Source organism: Photinus pyralis, unplaced genomic scaffold (assembly GCF_008802855.1).
Source record: "Photinus pyralis isolate 1611_PpyrPB1 unplaced genomic scaffold, Ppyr1.3 Ppyr1.4_LG6, whole genome shotgun sequence".
Taxonomy (NCBI): Eukaryota; Metazoa; Arthropoda; class Insecta; order Coleoptera; family Lampyridae; genus Photinus; species Photinus pyralis.
The window spans coordinates 9488518-9513209 of NW_022170663.1; the positions used below are offsets into that span (position 1 = coordinate 9488518).

The following is a 24692-nucleotide window of genomic DNA, read 5'->3' on the forward strand; positions in this document are numbered from 1 at the left end:
CATTTGGTTCTTACAATAAATCAACTACAAACAAAAACTAAAATTTTTGTGTTTCTTCCTTTTTTCTGAAATCATCCTGATCCATTCCTCTCCTCTTCACTCTTGCTTTCGCTTGCTCTTTCCATTGCTTTACATTCCCTTAGCATGTGCGTCTTCCGCTTTCTCTCCACAAATTCTGCATTTTCTTTTTTTCTCTAGTTCCCCTTCCATTTCTCCTCGTTTCCTCATCTAAACCTCGCTATTATCTTGATATTTTTTCTTCCCACCCTTTAGGTATTTCGGCAACCACTCCCGTATCACGTTCTTGTACCTACTGTTTCCTCGTGAGCTCTCTATTTCACCCTCCGTTGCTGTACTTTTGTATTATGTCAGTTCATCTTCCATCCTTTCCCCTATTTGTCTCCTTCTTTGGGCCTTCGCCCACCCGTATCATTCCTTTCATAATTTTTTTCTTTTTTCTTCCAGAATTCCTTTTGTGTTTATCCTTGTTCACAAGCTTTTCACTAATTCATTTTCTCTTTCACTCCTTTCGTCCAATCTTACCGCCCTGCGTCCCGACGCTATTCTTCCTTCTCCATTTTTGTTGGTTCCTTTAATACCTATGTAATTTGGTGTCCTTCCGTTTAGACCGACCCCCCCATATCACCGTTCCGTACATAAGCACCCTTACCAACACAAAAATGTATTTACCTATTCTGAATTTCTTCTTTTCTATGCCCCACACCTGTCTCATCGCCACTTAGTTTTCTTTATCTGGTACATCTAAATTCTCTTACTCTTTTATTCTACCCCCCTCCCCCTTCCAAAGTGTCATCATTTTCGATTTTTAAACATTTAATTCCATCCCTTTCCTTTCCCTGTCTTCCTCTGTTGCCGAAAAATGTATTATCATTAATTTCAGTTTCTCCCTTATCAATAGGTATTGTATAGTTGTCTTGAGCATGTCAAAAGTTTCGCTCACATATTTATCGAAGTTTAGCAGTTTTGCTCGTTCAAACCACTCATTCTAAATTCCGCCAAACGAAAAAAATACACAACAACCGATAATTATATTGGAATCAACAAACTGCCTTATAATCAGTTGATCGGTACGAAGATGGAGGCAAGTGGATTTTCGTGGAAATAACTCAATTCATACAATCTACGTATTTTTAGAATAGGCCTCGTATAACTCTTACTTTTGATATGTTTCGAAAATTTTGGTTTCATACTTAGATAGGTAACGCAAACAACTGGAATTTTAGAAGACCATAAAAAACTTGTCGCAATGAAAATAATTCATGAAAATTGTCCATCAACAAAAGCCGTTTCCTGGAAAATTCACACCCATAAATCTGGGATATAATTCTGCGGAATTTTAGAACATTGGTCTCAGTAGTATTTGCTAAAAACTCGCTCTTGAATATTCGGTTCTGAAAGAAAATTCGCTTAAAAAAATTTCTCTTCAGAATATTCGAATCTCTGGTCCAAACTTACTCCAATGAAAAATTCACTTTCCACAAAACTTCCAAGGGGACTTCCATATTTACTTGAAGGGCGAATTTTTTTAAGGCGGATTTCCTTAGACATTTTCGACCTGCATTATGAATTTTCATGAGGAGGAAATATTTCTCATTCTCACAATATTCCCGTTCATAAAATCTTGATTGCAAACATACGACCATTTTTAAGGGTGATAAATAATTAATGACATATAATTGATGACATAAATCTCTTTACTATGAATTCTTTCATGTTTAAGGAGAGTTTTTTATGAAGGATTTAATAAATGAATTAGGTTTTGGACAAAAAATTTTGCTCGTATTATGTGTTTAATCAGGAATTTAAAAAACTGAGTTTAACCCATGTAGTCCAGACTTAAAATAGTGTAAAACCTGGCAATTTTTTCAAAATGCATTGATTCGCATGATAATTTGGGATTACGTTAAAATTACCCTCCACTCATCTATATTATGCCGATGGGCCCTCTTCATTTTTTAGGGGTGAAATCTACCCCTTCTTACCACACCCATAAAACTACATATTAAAGCTTAAGGTGAGTAAAATTTGGTTCAGATGAGTTGAGTAATGATTGACTTTAATACTCTTCATTTTGATATAACCCATGGTTCTATTTTGTTTCTTTAATTAAAATTGAGATTTTCAAAGTGATGATATTCTTTTTGAATCGCCCTGTATATGCATTATATAGTGTGTATGGAATGGATGTAAGTGTGTATGTAAGTTTCTAATGTGTAGTATACGAAATATATACCGGTCATGTAGCATAATTCTTCGATTTGTGCTTTCAGAATTTTTCGGAAAAAATTGTGATTTGTTTATTTTTAATCATTCATTCAATCCTAATTGAAAGTGCATTAAAAAACCATTTTGTAGGTTTTTACAAGATCTACAAGGCTATTTACACCAAATCCCTTTAAAACTCTCAGTTTTAAAATGGAGTGAGCTTAAAAAGTTAAAACAAAGTAGTGCTCGCATATAAATACACGTTTTAAACGACTATATCTCACTTTTAATTTTTGTCGTACAGAAAATTCCCGGTGAGGAAAATGTTGGAATTAAAAATGCTACAATTGGATGCTGTAGCATTTTTTACGTATCTCCAGTTGTTTTGCACAAATTCGTTTTTCACTTTTAGCCTATTTCAAAATGAAGTCTTCTAAACTGGTCACACTTCTAGAATGTATTAATAATGCGGTATCAGAGAAAACTGAAAAAGGGGAAGGACTATAATTTTAATGAGGGTGGTAATTAGGGGGGTTGCTTGCGCTGATTTTTTCGCTCAAAAAAGTACGGATCTAATACCTTATTTTCATCATAACTCACTTAACTTTTATGCTAAGAAATGTTTTTTTAAGTACTTTAAAGAATATTCTACAAGTTTTTCTCGAAAAATGTATGGTTTTGCCGTTATTTGACTGTGAAACTCTCTAATTTAGCGTTTGACGAACAATAGCTAACCTTTAACAAGCCAAAACTCGGTTCGTATTGGTCATACCTACATCAATTATTTAAAAAACAATTTTCTTTGTTGTTTTAAAAGCTACGATTTTGTTCTCCACTGTTTTTTTTATAAAATGCATACTTTTCGAGTTTTTCACGAATAACCAATTAAAAACTTTGATCTTTTCTGTTAAAAACTCAAGTATACTTTCGGTCGCGAATAGGTAACTGGGAAAGTATTAACTTTCTAAAAAAATGTATTGAACACTTTTTTGCTTAGAATTAATTCTTCTATCTATTTCTGTATAAAAATTACAATAAAAAATTACCACCCCACCCCCAGGGGGAAAGCGTCCTTTGGCATGATATAGATTTTGATCCTTAGGCTATTCCCTACCTACTGTCAAAATTTCAAGTTAATTGGCAGGGCAAAACCTTCATTTCCTGGACTAACGTCAAAATGCAATATGAAGCCCATTTTATAAAAGACAATATTGCCGTCAGTAACCGGCATTTCGAATTTAATTTTAATATCATTGTTGAGTTTGTCCTATCGAAATAAGAATTTTTCTGAATTAAACTGTTTATAATACTTTTACATCCACGGAAATATTAGTTTCCTAGAATGTGTTGCATTTAACCAAAAAGTATGTTATATGCTCTTTGATTTACATACAATCTCATTCGATCTGAGACACTTTATTCTCTCTATAGGGTTCACTTGTAGTCTCCAAGGGAAAGGGATAATTCTCTTAGAAACGCTTCCCATAAAAATATTTCCCTTCTGCCTTAGAAAATGTTTGTTCGAGAAGTCCAGCACTGAATCTCCTGAAGACGATAATATCCCGAGATGAATCTGTATCTGGGAACGACTACTTTGGTGGAGAATTTACCGCATACAAAGCCGAATGTATCTTTAAAATATCATTCCAAAAAGAGAGCGGCAGATTAAGAGTTGGATGGGAAGCACTTATTCGTTACAATGTTTCAGAGGTAACCACTGAACTGTCTCGTATGTAGGTGTTACACAGTATTTATTTATTATTTCGTCATCTTGATGTGTAAACTTATTATAGGGGAAGGAGGTTCGGGACTCATTTTTTTAAGTTCTAGAAGTTTTCTCGGGAACGTTCAGACAGAATTATAAATATAAAAATTGTAAAGACTTTTGAGGCTTGTTTCTAATTACATTCCGATTTTGTGAATGATCCAAAGACCAGAAAACCAATTTAAACTCGCAAAAGTGATACGAGATTACACAGCTGCTAGAAAAATTTCATATTTATAAAGGTATCAATTGAAAGTGTGAAACGTCTGAAGAACTTTCCTATTTACGGACGGTGAATCGAGGAATAAATGGCACGAGTTTTCACTGATCGCCTGGAATCAGAAATTTATGTTTATTAGCACACGAGGTATCGGTATTTTGTAAATAGCGCGTGGTATTCACTTGCATATAATAACAACAAACACGCACGTTTACATGTGTCATTGTACTGTGCGTGATAACACAAACAATGTGCGTACGTGCCCAAATTGATCAACTAATATTGGAGTATTATTGAAAATGAACAGGCATCGTTTTCGTAGGAGTGCTGTTGTTGCAAAATTTCTCATTGAATGTTTATGAATTATTGATCGTTTGCACACCTTTAACTTTCAATACAAAGAACTTAATCTAAATTTATTGTAATTGACTTAATATCATTCAACTCTTAATGCTCAATGTATGTTGTGCTCAAGCCCATATGTTTAATCTATAATCCAGTCACATTGAATTTTTATTAGAGAGGTTGTATGTTGAATTTTAGATATCGAATCTGAATCTGAACTTGCAACAAAAAGCGACAGAAACCTCATTTTTCGTAACTATTAACCTTTGTGTAATGATCTGCGAGAGATTTTCTACACATATAATTGTTTAAGTTTCCATTTTTGGTACAACAAAGCGATGAATCAGCAGATGATCTGAGTTCCTGGGACTTCCTGCATGCAGTCTTCAAATGCAAGGTGTTTTTTTCTACCCCTGAAATCTTTTTCAATAAGCCACTGGTAAATTCTGAAACAGGAAACTTTTTTGTCTCTTGTAATTTTTTCGTATCGAGAAAAAAAATCAATTTGCGGTAGTTATAGATAAATGGAAGTATGATTTTTGAAATGGTTTTAATTAGATAATCACTTCTTTTTATTAATTTTGATAGTTGGCATTGAAAATTGTATCTTGTGTTTGCATACGTTTATAAATTGAAGGTTTATATCGTAAAATGTACGGTAGAACTATAACACCCTGTATCGGTAACGAAATGTTTGCAGAAATATCTTTAGATGAACCTTTAGGCATAAAATAAGCCGAAAATTATCCCCTTCCGTGTTTACCTCACATTTAGAAACATCCCTCTATATCTCAATCGCTCGAATTGCAAGGTGATTATTTTTATAAATAAAAGGCGGAAGGATGAATTTTTTTGTCCGTTAATATTATACCTTGAGTGCACGTTTCTAGGTAATTAAAATTTAACTTCAGTTTCTAGTCTAAAATCGCATCTTACCTGTGTGTAAACTAACGGAACGCACACCGTATCGTAACCAATCAAACCACCCAATCGTCTCCTAATATCCGATAATTCAGTCAAAAGGGTCTGCACAATTTGATCGCTTTTTATCAGAGACTCCTTTCTCGCCCGATTGATGATGTTGGTCGCCCAAACTAGCGGCATCCAATATTTCGACATCGGCGTCTTGACGTCCATCAGTTCGAAAATCTTCTTCTCGTTCTCCAGCATAAGACCTGAAACCAAAGAAACGCGTAAAATATACGTAAAAATCCGTCCCGTATAAATTGCATTGGCATTCAGGCGGAGATTTCAACGGCGCGTCAGGCCACAAACCTAATTTTCCCCATTCATATCGAGTAGTAGCGTTCCGTTCGTAATTATTATTGTCAAATCAGAACCGTACAGTAGAAAGTTAATCGAATTAACATTTAGATATACACAGGTGAAGAAGTAGAGCTGGAAAGCTAGATTTTTACGCGGGCTGCGCGAGAAAAAAAGGCGCCATGACCTGACGCCAATAATTCAAATTCCTTTACGGTAAAAGTTGTAAGAGTCTCTTTCTAGCGACACACGCGTATGTGGTTCATTGTGATGTAACGACTTTAATTTATGTAGCCATTTTTTCAAAGGTGGTTCGTGGGTGGTTGTTTATAATAAAGATCAAGTTCAACGCTCAGACGAAAATTTGCATAGGTATTTAGAGCTGCACATTTACGTTAAACGGGTACAGTACCGATTTTGGAGAAGATTTAGGCGTAATTATCTGCTTGAAAATTCGGGAGCGGAATATTAATTCGTGTACCACATTTTGTAGTTTATTGCACTTGGTGCGTGCACGTTTTGATACACATACGTGCACGGATTCTTATTTAATCGGTATATAAGCAACAGTTTCTCCATTAATTTTCTCGATTTTCTCGCGTGTTGCTATGGCACTAAAGATTCTGATTACACCCATTGTTCAATGATCTCACCTCACCCATGACTTTTGGTATATTAAAATTCTCTGTTGTAACACTAAATCATATTTTATGCAAATGGCCGCGTGCGACTTTTCCAATAAAAGAAATGAATTTACGACAGGGATACGCGAATTTTAATTAAGCCGAACAGCCAGCGAGCTCTGGCCTATTAACGGACCAAAGGTCCAATTTAACTAATTTATTCCATTACGTAGGTACCGACAAAGCTTTGAAGTACAGTTTATGGTCCTTAACCTCCACATTCAACGTTCTGTTTAAAATAAGTGCAGATGTTTCGTGTATAGGACCATTTTGACGCAAAAAACGAACTTGGAACAATCCCTTTTCTTAGTTGGCCAATATCTCTATTTTGTATGTTTCCGGTGTCAGAAGCACCACTTTTGTGAATAAGTAGCCAATAATCCAGTAAACGTAACAGAGAAAATTTCTATCAGTTAAACGTTGTTATTGTTGTCAAACATTTTTTGGTCTTCACTTTCTCTATTTTCGAATTTTCAAAGTTAGTCGTCCGTAAAAATTAAAAATTGTCTACATATTCCAATTTATAAGAAATATACACTAATCATCCCTTAAAACACGCTAATATCATGTGCGCTTGCGTAACTTATTGCAACAAGATTTGGCATTATAAAGGGGTTGAAAATTTTGGATTTCTAAGTACCCATAGATTCTTTAGCAAACATTTATTACTTGACCAACCCAACGGCGAGCTAAAATTTGACTATGATTGGTTGATTTTTTCAAGATTTCTCCCCTTGAGTTTCCTAAAATTTGACTTCAATATGTACTTCATCTTGCTCACAAATTCACACACATATCATTATGGCCACATCCTTAATGGAACTAATCTGAACTTAATATCGAATCTCATAACCAATCATTACACAATTCTGAATGCACATCTTATCTAAAATATCATTGTAACGAATCCACTAGATCGGAAGTTTTCTTCGATTAATTCTGAACAGAAATAACTTTCTATACAAAAATCTATTCTTTTTAAATAAATAAAATTTTTTGTGGGTTCATAAACGGCAAAACGGCTTTGACTGTAGTTAAGTTGAGCTTTTTAAGAATTTTCAAACCACAAAATTTCTTAATTGACTTTTAAACCTCAATTAAATTAAAAATTAAGAACATTTTTTTTCTTAAAGGTTCAACCCTTTAATTATACATAATTTTTTGTATTATACTTATTAGCAATCAGAATTTACATATATTTTTATAAGCTATCTTGTTCACTTAAGGGCCCCGAAGCTCTAGTGGCGTGGTAGGCCACTTCTCCAATGAGAATCCCTCTTTATTAAGCGGCAGAGCAAAGCGATGCAAGCTTTATAGGGGAGTCGATGGTGTCCCTCTGTCCGTCTGTCCGGTCGTGGACCCCCTGGTAATTAACAGGGTGGGCAACATTTCCTACAGCACATCTGGATGCGATGTCCTTTGGTTTCTTGCAAATGGTGGTGCTGTGCTGTCCGCCAAATTTAACGCAGACAAATGGCCTGTTGCAATATGTTTTAGAATGGCCACATTGTTGGCATCTCAAACACTGGATTATTCCCTTAGCTTTTCTTGGCGGTTCTATTACTATTGGCTTATTTTATTTTGTCTTCTGTTGTAGATGCTTGTCCTTGTGTTATTTTCTGATGGCTCTAAATCCACAAAAAATAAATTTAATGGTTCTTTTGTTATTCTGTGTTTCCCGTTTATTATATTTCGGACATTGTCTCCTTCTTTCAATAATTCGCTCTCGATTTCTTTTACTTCTATGGTATGGTATAGATTTTTCATTTTCATTTACCACTCTGTAGGCTCTATCTTCGTTTAGTTGCTATGTGTGGTGTATCATTTTGTTGTCTTTCAGGTAATTCACCAATTTTCTATAGGTGCCAAGCATTTGGTGGTACATTTGTTCCGTTCCTGTTATGTTATTGAGGGTTGCATCCATTTCCGCATAGTTTGTTACTCCCTATTATATGTAAACGGGTGGGTTGGGGGTTTACGACTTTTGGTTGCTGATGGGTTGTTTTGTAAGTTTTCTTCGGTTTGGTCTGATAATATACTGCTAATATTGCTCACATTTGTTGGTTCCTTTTATTTTTTGCCTTGCCTTTTTGCTTGTGAGGCATTTTGTTCATCTTCAGATATATCCCGCTGTCTTTGTAGGATTATATGTATGATATTCTTGCGCCATACGTGTGTTATAGCTTGTTGTTGGTAATGGTCGACTCATGAATTGTTGTGGAATGATCTGTGGTGTTTGCATAATATAACTATAATTGTCAAATCCTGAGCTATTAAATGCTGGCAGTGAAGTCATCGTTTGTTGTTGATAGTACGTATTTTAGTGTTATTGTCACAATTCCGATGACTCACAGTTCCGATAATTAAACTATATATAAACTAGTGTCTTTAGCAGCGCGATTACGTTCTTATCGCAGCGCGTTGTTTGGCGCGAACACAGCAGTTTTAACAATGGTTCTTAAATTGCTTTGTACCAAATGCGGCAGTTTTTTTTATCTCTCTACGTAAACTGTCTATTACGTCCTTTTAATTTTGCTGCGTATATAAACCGACACGTTAGAATTTATTTTTTATTATACCTGAACTACAATCTCCGTTTTAAACACTCAAATGCGTGCGAAAAAGGGCCTTTAAAACACACGTGCTTTAAAGTTGCTAAGTAACGATACTTCAAGTATGACTTTTAAAACTGTCATCTGGATGAAATAAAAAAATCCTCTTAGGTCGCTTTCTGTAAATGCAGAACATTTCTTTGGCTTTTGTACCTATCCTTTGGTTGAAGCTTTCACAAACGCGCGTAATTTAGGGTATGCTTCCAAATCTGTTCCACTTTTTAATCGCAGCATTGCTTTAAAGTTTTGAATGAATGCACCAAAATATAGAAGATTTAAATACCTTTGACATTTCCTTCATATATGCCAGCATTATGGATGCATTTAAGACTGTATTCGTAACTTCCTATTCATCCATGGAAACAACTTTTCATATTCTTTATAATAGGCTTTACTGGAGTTGGATTTTACACCTACCAACGTTTGTTTAGATTTTACAGCAAGCGATTTAATGGACGACGTATTATCTTTTTCAACGGAAATCGTTTAATTCACATTGACGATGATTTTTTAAGCAAACGTCAAGTGACATTTCCATGGCAATCGTGAAATTACGAACACCCAGCCCACTTAATTAGACATGTATTCGAGTATAACGTCAATATGATTTCATTGTATTTCCTATTTTTAAATTATACTGCAGGTATAATAAAAAATACTATAAGATGCACGTGTATAATTGGTCTTTAAAGCACTTGCAACGTTAAAGGCACTCCGCTTTGCGTCGTGCCTTTAAACTCGTTGCGCGTGCTTTAAAGACTTGATTATACACTTGTATCTTAATATACTATATTTCAAACTTTTTTCATTTTAAACAATATAACTACCGGAACTCGCGTTGTTATATTTTGCAATCGCTTTCCAAACGCAATCGTGTAGTGAAGTTTGTCATCCGGCCCTGTGTGCCTATTTTAATTTCACCTTTATTGATTGATTTATGTTGAATACAGTTTGTTTCGCCTGTAAATGATTATTTTTGTGTTTAATCGAGCCCAAATTACACCTAAATAAGAGTTCTCATGTGAAATTTTTCTATTGGTAGCCAAGATGATGTCAAGTGGTAAAAAATTTGTTAAATAATTCTTTGGAATTGTGGGAATGATCAAGGCTGCTGAGCTTCTCTTAATAGGGTTAGGGCTCAATATTGAAATTTTTCTTAGTAACAGATATCGGGAGTGCCTTGGGAAAATTTTACAGACAAAAATTTCATGTAAAAGATTTTGTTAGTACATGAGTTTAATTGAGATAGCTGGATAGGTGGGTGGTTTAGTGACCGTTTGTCATTGCGATTAGGAGTATGTATATTTGCTTTATAGGGGTCGAGCTCAAAAATTAAAATTACTTATAAGTGACTCTTAAAATCGCTCGTGATTCATGATTAAAAATTAATTTGACATATCTAAAGGTAAGCAGAAAAAAGGCTACTTTGAAATGAACCTGCCCGCTCCAAACGTTTATATCTATTTGTCCCTTTGAGGGTGGAGCTAATTAGAATTAGAAAACTTTTCAATAGCTCGTAATTCGTACATAAAAATTAACTTGAAATAAGTAAAGGGAAACACAGAAGGGACTAGGTCCGAATATAGATCAGGCTACCTCAACGATGATTTTACCTTTTACTAGTAAAGCCCAAAAATTAGAATTGATTGCAAATAAAGGCTCTGAAATGGGTAATTCATTGATAAAAATTACTTTGAAATAAATAAAGGAAAAGAGAGGAGGAGCGACATCCGAATAGACCTTGCCTTCCAAAGTGCTTATGTATATTTGCTCTTTTAAGATTGACTCTATAAAATTGCAATTGCTTGCTCTTAAATAGCTCGTAATGTATGGATAAAAATTAATTTAAAATAAGTATCCGAAAGCAGAGGAGGATAAAAGAGATATTGAGGTGACTCTCGAACAGTGTATTTTTACTAAGTGTTCGCATTAATTTCACTTTTACTCGAGGTGACTACATACAGAATTTCATTTAAATCAAAAATTGAGTTGTGCAAATACGAAATTTGGGTTGCGCATGCGTAATTTTTTGCATCTGCACTGTGGCTTGAGGATTAAGGAATATTTACTACCACAGAAAGCCGGACATTCATATGTTCTTTGAAACAAAAATTGTAAAAAACCTTTTTTAGGTTTGGGCGGTTTTTGGGCTGTAACTTTTTGCCCCAATAGTCTACGTAACTAAATAGTGCCGTTTGTTATATCCTTATGAACTTGTGTACCAATGTTTAAAGCGCTCGGACGTTCCTAAACGAAACAAAGAAGGAACTATCGAAATCTTACTGATTGAGTGCCTCATGCTGAGGTAGCAAATGTAACCCAATAGCACTAATTTTAGATGCCAGACATTTCGAGTATTTCGACTCGAGAAGCTTCCAAAACCCATAAAGAAACAATGCTCCATTTGACGCAAAAAAAACCACGTTTGCACCGCGGTTGACAAACTTATTCTTTGAATTTCCACCAAGAATATTATACATTTGGAAAAGCAATTCAACCCGTTAAACTTTAATACTCTGTGAATTTCTACGATATGTAAATTCCACTCAAACTTTCACAAAATTGAACATTTCCTCTCTCTAAAAATCGAAAAAATCTGAAAGCTACCGTTACAACCCGAAGAATGTTAAAAATCTAAAAATTGGAAGAACCCGGCAAAACCGAAGCACCCCAAGAATCAGAAGAATCAGATTTCTTCAAAAATCAAAAGAATTTAAAGATCTTATCCTATAAAGGATAAGAATATTGCGTACCTTTAACTATTTTAAAGATTTTCTACATTCACCACTCTAAAATCTGTCAGCCTGAAATATTACTAAAAAGCAAATATACACTTACTCTCCACAATTCAATAAAATTATGGGCTACAGTGAGAGGGGTTTAAATGTGCATAATGTAAGACCCCCTTGTGTGTTGCAGGCAGCAATGCGTTATTACAGTGTAATAAATTTTAGTTTCCAGTGACTTTAACATTCAAAAGTATATATAGAAGGCGCGTTTTATAGGGCCATGATTTTATACCTACGCTTGCATATACTACGTTGTTGTGTTCTCCATTTGCTTAAGTTATAGCCGCAAGAGAAGATTCAGTGAAAGCAGTAGCAATCGCCTAATTCTCTGTATTAGGTACACTGAGAGAGCCTTCATAAAAAAGGTAAATTTCTAGTACTGACGGTAAGCATATTTGTTCATATCAATTTGAAAACATGCACCTATAATATGTTAATTTAGTAGGAAGTTTGCCTTCGGTATTGATCTCTAAAATTTTATGTAAATTGAGTTCTACGGTTTGACGTAAATGATCTATTTTTCTGCTGCAGAATAATAATGTAGGTTTTTAGTGTAATACTGAGCAGTAACCTATGCGTCAATAAAATCGCGATGATTCAACTTCATTAAATGGTAGTAACATTACAATTGCATTTCCATTTCGTAATACTGTCGTAATTACACTGACCACGGCAGTAAAAGCAACGATTGAAACTTAATTAATTAATTACTACCGATAGGTGTTATTATAATATCATGCATTTATAATTGCAAATTGGGTCCCTGCCATCTCCTCCTAGCACCTACAATTAAAAATTACACGTTTCAAGATGAATTTCTTTGGACTCCTTCGAACAACCTTCACAAGATTTACCTTGAACCCCATTTATTACCACAAAAACAGATCAACACAACTGCTACTTATCCCCAGTGTTTACGCTGCTTATAGATTAACATAACCCGTCAATTACTCAATCGAATTATTATAATTAAAGTGTATCTTTCCAACCTATGCTTGCCTTGTCGCTCGCATTTTAAGCATTAATTTGTCATAGACACCATAAAATTGATTATTTTCAGTTGGTGAACGGTTGGTATACTTTAATCGTTTGATTCGGGGTCGATTAAATTTTCCTATGGACAGTATAAATTGTTAATCTCAAAATTTAATTGCGAATATGTCACGCTTGTTGACGACTATGTTGAAACCGCCGTTTCAAACTTTGATTTGACACGCTCGCCCTGCTTGTCAAAACAAAGCGAACAATGATTTTATTTCTTCGAATTTAATGAGCCACAGTCGCAAATTCGCATCAATGTTGCAACAACGAACGTTATCTGAGCATTAGACCCATAGCACGTTCACTACCTATGCCAACCGATTTTCTCATAAGTCGCACTCAAGGTCCTCAAGTTACTTTTCAGCTTCCCCCGCACATTCTTCTCAGATTTCTTTCACGTTAATCTTCCGGTATTCTTCCTCTTCTGTCACTTTAAGTTCTTCGCGTTTTTCTTTTTTCCATTTCCATTTTTGGTACTTTGTATTAGAGGAACGTACCATACAAATTTCGATCAAATATCTCCTCAAATACGGAAGTTGTTTATTGAGGATGCGTGGTTTTGGAGGGCAATTATAATTAGTGACTTATCGATGATGATCCGGGCAGTAGAAACAAAATTCGTTATCCGTTGCCGAGGTGAAGTTATTAACTGTACAGTGCACACGCCTAGATAAAAACGCTTGAACTGTACCATTCGAACTTTTAATAATAATAATATAATATATTTGACGGACAGTATCCATTATAAAAATTACAAATAACTTAACCATACAATTTATGTTCCAGTTTTAACGACAAAGACATTTTGAAAATTATGGGAAAGCTTCCGTAGTGAATCACATCCCAAATAAAAATCAGTAGTTACTCGCCTCAACGCACCACGCCACCACAGCTCGCTTAAAAATATATAAGATTTGACAAACAATGGAGCAACTTAAAATCAAGTTGGTCTATAGAAGTATAAAACTGTACAAACTTTTACATCAATAAAAGCATTTTCCTGGAGAGTTTGTCAGGTCATCAGGTAGCCAATTTTATTATACATTTTAGATGCCATATAATAGGGTGACTTTTTACAATACGTATAATGATGTTTAAGAATTAATATTTTGTCTTTTCCTCTTGTATTATAACGGTGTGGATTTTCTATACTTTACAAAAACTATCTTGATGCGAGCGCGTGTAGATTAATAATTATTAGGTCATTCTCATTTCCCTTCACTTCTTCAAATATCTAACTGCACCGCTTTGTTTCATTTTATAGTTTTTCTATTATTCTATTAACTTCTTAAACCTTTGGCTTTTTAATTTCGTATGTTCGCTATTAACTTTCCCCAATTCTTCAGTCACTCACATGTACTTGAATGTATAGCATGTAAATTTATAATTGTAACAAACGAGAGCGAAATCGCTACTATCATCTACATCAAGTTACCTTTGTGCTGCGGACGAAGATTTTTCAGCACTTCTAAGAAAGGAAACAACAAACAATAACAAACACGTTTTCCACGCGGAATATCAGCGAAGATTCTATAACCGGTCCGTGCAGAGCACAGCCAGAGGGAAATTAATTTCCATTTTGATGTAACAAAAGCAAAAAAAATTAAGGGATTTTCGGATGTAATGGATTTAAATGAGCTGAGAAAGTAGGGTAAATAGAACGAAAACCATATTGTTGAATCGTAATTTACTATACAAAACTAACCATCGAGTGAATTAACTTTAAGGAGATGGTTGGTTTCCCTTTATCATCGTGTATAAAACCAAATTTTATTCTATACAAGAAGCCATATAAATCATTATAAAACTTCAGAAAATTATGAATTTTTACGTCGAAAATAGCAAGCTTAGGTTAACCCGTCGTTTCCTTGGAAACAATATTGTTTTCGTTTCTGAAGTTTATTTTATTTCGTGCTACGCGTCCCATTTTTAATAATAATGTCTATTTAACATCAGCAATACAATTTTTAAAAAAATTATCACTCACCTGAGTCGACGATATGTTGGTACGTTGGAAACCTTTTTTTAATCCTAAGAGACACCCGTTGCATCGTAATGACGAACGCTAAAATTATATATCTAATTATATTTCTTCTCATCAGTCTTTGTCTTTCATCCTGAAACAAATTACAACCTTCAATTCTATATTAATAAAACAACTTCGATTAATTTATATAAACATTTATGCAAGTTTTTCCTGAATGGCATACTACGATCGCACCCATATTTCATCACACAATTGCATGGCAATTACACAGACCGATCAAAGCAAAAACGGGGAGTGGATTTGTGCGTACTTACCCCGCCTGGAATGGCCGCATTTAAAAATAACGCTAAAGTATCTGGCCAAGGCAGCATTTTGTACTGATCCCACCATCTTGTTACTACTAAAGATACGTAAAACCCTAACACAAAGGACATTGGTATAGTCTCACTTTGTTGTCCGAAATATATACGAATTTTTTCGAATAATCTGAAACGAAAGGAAATACATTGAAATTGGTACACACTCGAGACTTTGGATAACGTTGTGCTTTCACGGCAACACCGGGAAGTAACGTTTCGCCTATTATACATTAAATGCATAGCAGAATACAATTTAACATCTGTTATGAAAGCTAGAAATCATGGAAAAGGTCAAAAAGTTACATTTCGTCGGAGGTTACGAGTTGGGCATGCTTTACTGGTCGATTTAGAACAATAAATAATGTTGAACCAGTTTGTTACTCAAACTTTCATTCGGCAGAAAACTCTACTACACGAATCAAACCTAAATGAAAGCTATGTTTTTGTAGTTCAATTTAGGCACTTTTTATTTTGAGAGTTTTTATACATACAGAAATTTGCCACACGCGTTATTTTGATGAAAAACTGCACTTTATGAAGAAATAGATATAGATATTACTCGAGGAACAACCATTTTCTTCCCTTAAGATTCAAGACATTAACATTCATCATTTTTGTTGTTATCCAAGGTTTCTTTAATCTTGACCCCTTGCGGTTTCCCGTTGCCTTGTACATCTTATGCCGTTGACTTTAGTTTTTCATCCGCCTTTTGGTGAGATTTCTCTCTACAAGAACAAAATGGTGCCCTTTGCCAAGTTGGAAATTACAACCCTCGTCGTTATGGGGGAAGGGAGACCCGCTGGTGAAAGGGGTCCCCATCTTCATCTATGATGGGATTAATATCACTGCCCTTAACCTCCTTCAGATCGGTATCTGTACAATCTTCTTTATCCCCCTTGTCCAGCTCAGTACAATGTTGTTGCAGCCGATTCCCCTACAGTTTTTGCAAATATTGGTGCCCTCCAGCATGTGTAGGCTCTATTGCAGCCTTTTTGGATGGGATGAAGCAAGGATGGTAGTACTGAGTCGTCCCCATAGCAACGGGAATTATGCCTGAGGGTTCTCGTTTCCAACCCATTCAAGGGGGTGCAAGGAGTTTTGCAACCACTCTTCGATTTAGTGGTACACTCGTAGTAGATGGAGGCCGTGAGCAATGTCGGGGGCAATTTTGAAAGGTTGAATTTAGCATTGCTACTCATTTTCACAAATAAGTTGTAGCGCAGGTCATTGATTCCCTGACTTAAATCACGCCCCACAAAAACCCGGTCACTTACATGGCGGATTTTGTTCTTGGTGGCTTCAAATTTGAAAAATACCGAAGCATGTTCTTTTAAGTCTGTATCGGGGGATGGATAGTGTTGTGTTTCTTAGATAACAGAGCCAATATGCTCGAGAACGATTTCTCCAGCAGCTTTTACCATTCAGAGACGTTGCTCTTGCGTGTCTGCGTTTTTGGGATCGCAGAAGGCTTTTGACTGCTCTAACATCTTGCGAGCGATCCTCCTCTTCTACTTAATTCAACAATTCGGTTAGAGAACATTTACATTCGTCTGAATTATCTTCAAGATATGAGCAAACTAATTCCATGGCTTTGTCCCTGACTTGAGCAATCCCGTCCTTTTCCAAACAAACCGTTTACAACAAGCGCTGTAATACCATGCGTCAAGAGCAACCAAATCAAGCTGAGGATCTCAATTTTCCCCATCAATTTGTTTTGTTAATTCATTTGTGACAGTTCAGATTTGATTTATTTGAATTTCGTTTATTTTTATAAAAGATTAATGTAGGATGGCTTTTAATCGGAAAACAAATGTTTGTTTTCGTAGAAAATGTTGTATTTTAGATAAGATAATTTTAAATTGACTGGAGAAAGCACCCTGTAGCGAAGCTTTCATTGGTTTATTTACTTGCCAGGCGTCAAGAAAATTTCGATTTGTTTAAGAAGGATGTCCATTTAAATACCGGAGTTTGCGTTTAGAAGGGGCCCTTTCGCCAAGTTCGAGTGCAAGTTTCTGTCCTTTGAAAATTGATCGTCTGACGTTAAAGTTTGATCGACCGAGAGAATCGAACGCATATGCGGGGTTTATTTATTCTGGCGCTATTGTAGTCCAATTTTGTTAAGTAGAAGTTTATGTTTAATTTCATTTGTGGTCGTAGAATAAAGTTTATTTATGTGAAATCATGCAAATTGTGTGTCTATTCGATCCCTTTAACGATTCAGATAGATGTCTCATGCTCAAGTTCAGGTTCATTTCAAATGTATTCAAAATTTGGTAAGTGATCCTGTTAGAGTCTAAAAACTTTGAATTGCTTAGAATCCGGAATTTAAAGTCAGAATTGAATTTTGTTATTGTGCCGGGATACGGATGCTCGCTTCGCCCCGCCTCCGACCTGTACTGGGACCTGTACTTCTCTGCACCGTAGGAGTTTTGTCGGTCAAATCGTAAATCAAGTCGTAGTCGATTACCTCTTCTGCCAGCGAAAGAGAAAATATGAGAAAGGGTGAACAGAATCGTTTGACTCATCACCTCTATTGCCCATTGATCGTCTTTTACGGTATCCAAGGCGAGATAGGCCAATTCAACCCTCGAACCCCAGTATGTCCCCCGACTATGTTCAGTAATATCGCTTGGTTGCCGTATCCTCTCTAAAACTATCCTGAACCACACAGTTCCTCACAAATGATTGCAACATCCTAGAAAAGTTCACCCTTTAGATTGTCCACGAACTCGAAATTAGTATTATACTAAAAAGTGTTATTGTTTAAAACTGCGTGTATAATATTTAAATAAGAGTTTTTGTTCTAAATCAACAGTTATTAGAAATACGTTTCTGCATAATTGTGTTTTGTTCTTATATCTTCAGATCTACCTGCCAAATTTGTTTTGAATCTACAATTAAATGCGTACATGGGAAGAAGGAAACAATCATGATTGACGTCATTTCCATTGGAACTCATAAAATTATTGCATTCCCAATTTGAAATGTCGTCACTCGTTAAATTAATTAAATTACATAATTACCCCAAATGTAATAACGCATAAGGCTATAGAAACTGGAAAAACGTATAAGTAAAAAAGATTAACAATTTGCATTTTCTCCATCAATAGTATTTTCAGTCAAAAGTAGCTCAAAGTATGGACAGCTGGGGAAATAACTCAGCTAAATTGAAGATTGTGGATCTGGATTAGTTGCAACTGCCTGTATAATAAAAGCAATGACCACCAAGCCAAAATCAACATTATGGCCTCTATATATCCAGAAGAAAAGAACAACCCAAATTATTTTGTAAATAATTATTCATTTTTGAAAATTCGAAAAATAACCACCTACCTTGTTACCAGTACCTGCGAGCATTATACGTCGTAATTAAAACATCAGTTGTCAAGCAAACCCCAAAGGTCATGGGAATTTCATGTAATACACGTTTTTGTGGATTGGGAAACCGTGCATTATAAAATGTTTGCAACTCCCTACTTGGTGATTCATCAAATTCAGTTCGCCTTATAATTTTTACAGTGTATGTCACAATATATCGCCCACTCTAACGTACTAATTTTCTGAACATCATTTGAAATTACGCAAGAAAGAAATAAAGGGTTTTTATTATTCGCAGCAGAAGAGCATGGGAGCGTAATTAATTTATGATGTTTAGCTTCTAATTATATAATAAAAATTTGCACATAATCGGGCTGAATAGGGTTATAGTTAAGTAGATACGTATTAAAGAAGAAATTGGGTAACCTTAAACTAAGGCGTTTAGTAATTAAAACAACAACAATATGCTTGAAGCTTAAATCCTGGATCCTCCAACCAGAATTCTTAGCTAAAACTTTAGGACAAATTTAGGTCAAAATAAAAACTTTATTTTTTAAAGGCAGCAAAAGTCGGAAACTGAGGATGCCTGTCGGACCCCACACGAAATGGCTAAAACTTAATGGGAACTTTATATACGTATCCTAAAAGCAGAAACAAGAAAAAGGAGCACCTCACAAAGGGGCCCTAATAACACGCCTCCTTGCGCTCAGAGGACTCCCCAAGACTCCATAGTTAGGCCTTCCCAAAATGCTAGGTTTAAGAGGAAAACTTCGGACGAAGACACCCCAAAACTCAACCCTCAAGGCCAGTGCCCGGCGCATTTCCAGACGCTAGGCATAAAATACCTCGTAAAATACCAGAAGAATGTGTTAATTAGATAAATGAGGAACTTGGGGTTTCGAAGGTATACAAGCTCCAAATGTTGGTGCAAGGGAGGAATGGTCTACATGTATTAATGCGCCGTTGGGAAAGAAAAAGAAGACTTTAATTACCCGCAGAAGGTTTTTCTTAAAGAAAGACGTACCTACTGCTCTTTTTTGAATCTAAAAAACGGACGACTACCAAGAGGGCTTAAACGCCGATGTATTTGGATTCCGAAAGGTTCCATTATCGTTATACGAAACTGCCAAATGCCATAATCGGCAAAAGGAACAGTTCCCATCAACATACTGGACGAAAGATCAACATCTGACCTTCCAATCACAGCAAGCAATTTGTCCCTGAAGAATAAGATCCACGTGAAGAGTTGAGCTGTTCCGTAATAAACAACTAATAACACGCCTCAAAATGCGAATTGGAGCACTTAATTTGAAATTTAATTACCTATACAACCGCGCATAATTTTGGAATTGAATTATTAACCATCCTATATATGCATCTGCACCTTGCAGACCAATGTTCGACTAAAACAAATAGAAAAGGGAAACGTTTGTTGATTAATCCGTCCATTGACATTCCACAGGATTTCAATCAATGTTAAACTGACATAAAATTTTCTAATTAACGGATAATTATCTGGTACTTAATCGCAAATGGAACACAGGCTCATGGCAGCTGCTGAAAACAATTTAATTTTATTAGGTGAAAGTGCTAATATTAGTTTAATGTATTATAAAATTGTTAAACAGAAGCATACGCAATTCAAATCGTCGAGTGGATATTAATTTCATTATTCGAGTTATTATCTTACGGTAATTTTCACATAAATGCGTTAATTCAGGCAAATCTGTACTGTCGTTTTTTTATTGGAAATAGTATTAACAAGCTCTTAAAATTGTAATGTGCCATTTAGTTTGTTATTTTTAACGATCGGAAATGTGCAAAAAATTGTGCGGCTCATTAGCTTGTCCTTGGTATAGAATCTATTTCTTTCTAAAAAAAAAATCTTTTCTATTCGGTATCTTAAAAATTATTGAAGCTAAAACTAAAACAAAGATTGGAAATTAAAAGAACAAAACCCATTTTCCTCTATGTCCACTCGTCTACGCGAAAAAAGAAGGGAAACAGAAAACAAAAAATATTAGAAAACTGCTAAATTCATCATTTAATTTTAGCTTAGATATGCAAATTGCATCTGATACAATATAAATTCGGGAATTGATCAAAATCAAGACAAAAAGGACATGATAAAGCGTCCGCTTTAGGTGAATCATCCAAAGCCAAACAATGGAAATCCCTTAAACGGGAGTTTTAATGCCCTTACGGTAGTAGATTATTTTCACGGGAAAATCCAAAGCTAATCTTTCGAAAACGTACCTATATTTTCTTTAAAATGGTACAGATTAGCATGCAGTTTTAGGGACATTCGACAACCCATTTTCTGATAAGATACCAGTGGTTATGAACCAAGGTCTGATATTTGTCATGATCGGTGGTTGTTTTATAGCATGCTTAACAGTTCTGAGACCTCGACAATTTTGTCCCTTCCGTATTTTCTACTTTTTTATTTTCTTCTTTTAGTGTTTTCTACCAAATTCTTAACCAGCAGAATTTTTTCGCTACTTTGAGGTCCCTTCCGCAACTTTTTCAACCATCAATATCAAGAATAGGTGAAAAAGTCGGGAAAATCAAGGTTTTTCGATCTGCTTCTTCTTTTCCGATGTATGCCTTTTTTACCTTATTTGGCTGGCCTAGAACCACCAACAAAAGTAAGTTTCTTGTGACTCCTGGCATAAGTATATATAAATAACGCTCTAGTCGTTTTTTAGAAAGCCCCACTTCTTCAGCAGCCAATGCCAAGCATAATCATCTACGGTAATCTGTGCTAGGGCTTTCCATCAAATTTAACTTTTCCGAGTAATTTGTTTAACTTTTCAGTCCTATTTCTTTCATTCCTTCAGACACCAGTACCAAATATTGGTATGTACTGATGACAACTCTCTGCTGGTTCCCTAGCAAGTTTAGCCCTGAGCATCCAACAATTTTTTCGATCTTTTCAGGTCCCCTTAATTCACTTCTTCTACCACCTATACCATAAATAAGTGGCCACCGCCCTTTATTCATTGTCAACCCTTCTGAGCCTACAGTAATTTTTTCACCATAGTAAGTAGGTAGGCAAGTGACAACCGCTCTTTATTCATTTTCGGTCAAGTTTAGTCTGAGCTTGCAGTAATTTTTTCCTTACTCCCTTACTCCACTATCCATAAGGCCCACAAAAAGGAAGGCCGCACGTACGCTTTATTAATTTTCCGTGAAATTTTACCCTTCTAAGCCTGCAGCAATTTTTTCACCTTTTAAAGTCCCCTTAATCCACTTCTTCAGGCACCAATACCAAAAATAGCCAAGTCGCAGCTACCCTTTGATCATTTTCTATCAGGTCTAATCCTGCTGAATCTGCAGCAATATTTGTTTACCTTTGGAAGTCCGCTTTATTCAATTCTTCAGCAACCAATGCCCCTTTAGTTATTTCTCTTAACGTTTACCTCTTCTCAGTTCAATTCTTTTTTTCACCTTTTAAACTCCCTTAATCCACTTCTTTCACTTTCACTTTCACCCTAGGAGCGGAGGATAGGAAACTTGAAAACAACTCATGGAGAAACCTCCAGTGAGCAATAGAAACTGTCAAGTGGATGGAAATCTTAACGGGACGGAAGAGGTTAGTACAATAACGGCCGAAGTAAAAGTTCCGGGGGAAAAAGGTAACCCCAGGTACTCATTTTTAACGAGGCTGAGTCCATTTCAAGGAGTAATAACGCCAAAGATCCTTGGTTCGTTGGTAGGTAGGCCCTGGGTTGAATCCCGCACCTTTGTGTTGTAAGTTAGTGCCCATATCACTAACCTACCGCCGCTTTACTTTAGTCTTCTAAGCCTGCAGCGATTTTTTCGCATTTGAAACACCCTAGATCCATTTTCTCAACCACCAATATCACTAACATATCATTTTTCATCAAATTTAACCCTTCCGAGCCTGCAGTAATTTTTTTCACCTTGTAAAATCCCCTTACTCCACTTCATTGACCGCCAATAGGAAAACTGAGCAAGTGGCAACCACGTTTTGATTGTTTTCCATCAAGTTTATGTCTTCTGAGCCTGAACAATGTGGCATATGTTATCCTTTAAGACGCCTGTTCTTTTAGGAAACAAAAAAAACGGAAAAGGGCACTTTCTTAGGGAATACTGTTCCTTTATGACTGTAAAAGATGGTTGACGTTTTGGCAAACTAATTTATTTAAATTTTCTATTGGCGATCGATTTCGGGCAATTATCACATCTTCAGGCCTAGCGTCAAGAGACGCAGATAGATGAATCTTATATTTGTTCTAGTGGTCATATTTAATAAAATAATGATACAAATACAGGGTGAAAGTTTTGTTTGGAACACTGAATATAATTATCTTCAAAACAACATTTTTCTTGAAGAGGTTTTGTATGGTGTTCAAAATTATAAAAGGTTTGCTACCAGTCTACGTAATTTGTGGTCAGTGGCGTAGGTACTCTTGCATGATCAAAGGGGGAATTTTTGTTTAAATAACAACCACTAGTTTTCATTACATATTCTTAGACTACACTTTTTTTGGACATAGCAACATAAAAAACGTATTATACTACATAATCAAATTTAAAAGAAAAACTCATAGAAAATAGTTAATTAATTTCATAATTGTACTATGTAGTTTGATCTTTTCATATTTTAAAAAAAGTTCATTCTCTAATGATACCTCACGAGAAACAGTACTTTTCATTAAAAAGTGACCCTCTGAGTTGTGTAGACGCACGCCACTATAAACTTTTGAAGGTATATTAAGTATTCCAAATAAAATTTTCACTCTGTATATGTCTATATTTACTGCTGCCAATTTTCACTTAATTACATATTACAATTAAATGTCGTGTACGTATATTATTTGAATAGTTATTTACATACAAGTCAGGAAAATGACTGGCGAGGAAATATTAATTTCCCAGTCAGGTGTTGTTATTTTACTGACGAGTTTTGCATTAAATTTTTCCCGAAATCGTATTTTAATATTAAAGCTCAATTTTTATATAGAACTTTTGATTAACGTCAATCTGACAGGTGTCATTATAGACATTTAGCAATGTCACAGATGCGGCCAGTAAAGTGACAAGCGGCAGGAAACGTAGTCTGCTCTGCCTCTGTCATGGAAACAAAAATTTCATAACAGAAAGTAGACATGAAAATGAAGGCTTCAGGACGATTTTGGGTAAAGTCCCTTTAATTTGCAATTAGGTATAGTTGTATTGTGTAGACTATAGATGTATGGCTATAATAGTTTCAAAAGTATTAAATTTATGAACGATTTATAGGTAACTTTCATTATTTAACCACAGTAGTTAGAAAGTGCTTTATTTTTCCAACGTCTATGGTGTCTACTTTGTCTATCTGCAATTAGAGATTCAAGTGTAGAAAATACGAGCTGGCTTTTTCAAAATTTCTTTTGTTTGGGGGCCCTGTATAACGAGTATATTGTTTTTAACCACATTTCCTCATTGATAGTGTAGGTAGTGTAGTGGTTACCAACCTTAAATCTGGTAACATTGAATACGTTTTTTTTTATTTAACCATTTCTCACTTCTGTAGTCACTTACAGCGACTTTTTAAAAGACAAACGTATCGTGTGCGGTTATCCAAAGTCTCAAAATTATATAAAAGTACTCACCTTTTTTGGTGATCATTTAAAGCAAACCTATATACAATATTTATTGAATAATATACAAATAAATACGCTATTAACTCCCTCCATACTAATTTGTACACGCTTCCTCTCCATCTGAAACAAAAACAAGGGTTTCAATATTTTCACCTAATAAGTAGTGCATAAAAAGTGTTGTGAATAGTGCGCAAACACGACAAGTACCTAATGACGCTTGTCACGAACTTGTGCATAAACTTCTATTTGGCCAACCTTTCAAAGTGACACTGTTACATAATAACTTAATTAAACTTTTAATAAAAATGTTTAACCACATCTTACATTGTTTTAATATAATTACTTAATTGAGATGAACTTGAAATAGACGTATAACCATCCAATTAAGAATAACATCTAATAAACAATAGTAATAATGAGAAGATCTGCTAACTTCCTTTGAAATTAATTAAAAATTAAATATTTACAATCA

The 24692-nt window shown here is 35.2% G+C and overlaps 1 protein-coding gene across 1 annotated transcript in view; it reads right to left on the reverse strand.

The window, feature by feature from the left end:
* Positions 1-24360, reverse strand: part of LOC116173143 (bestrophin-3) — a 30578-nt gene extending 6218 nt beyond the window's left edge. Inside the window, exons 1-4 of the mRNA XM_031490434.1 lie at positions 24230-24360; positions 15246-15417; positions 14932-15061; positions 5493-5731 (exon numbers count right to left, since the gene is read on the reverse strand). Of these exons, the coding sequence (XP_031346294.1) occupies positions 5493-5731; positions 14932-15061; positions 15246-15365 (489 nt within the window). The 5' untranslated portion in view covers positions 15366-15417; positions 24230-24360. The remainder of the gene's footprint in view (positions 1-5492; positions 5732-14931; positions 15062-15245; positions 15418-24229) is intronic.
* Between the last annotated feature and the right edge of the window lie 332 nt (positions 24361-24692).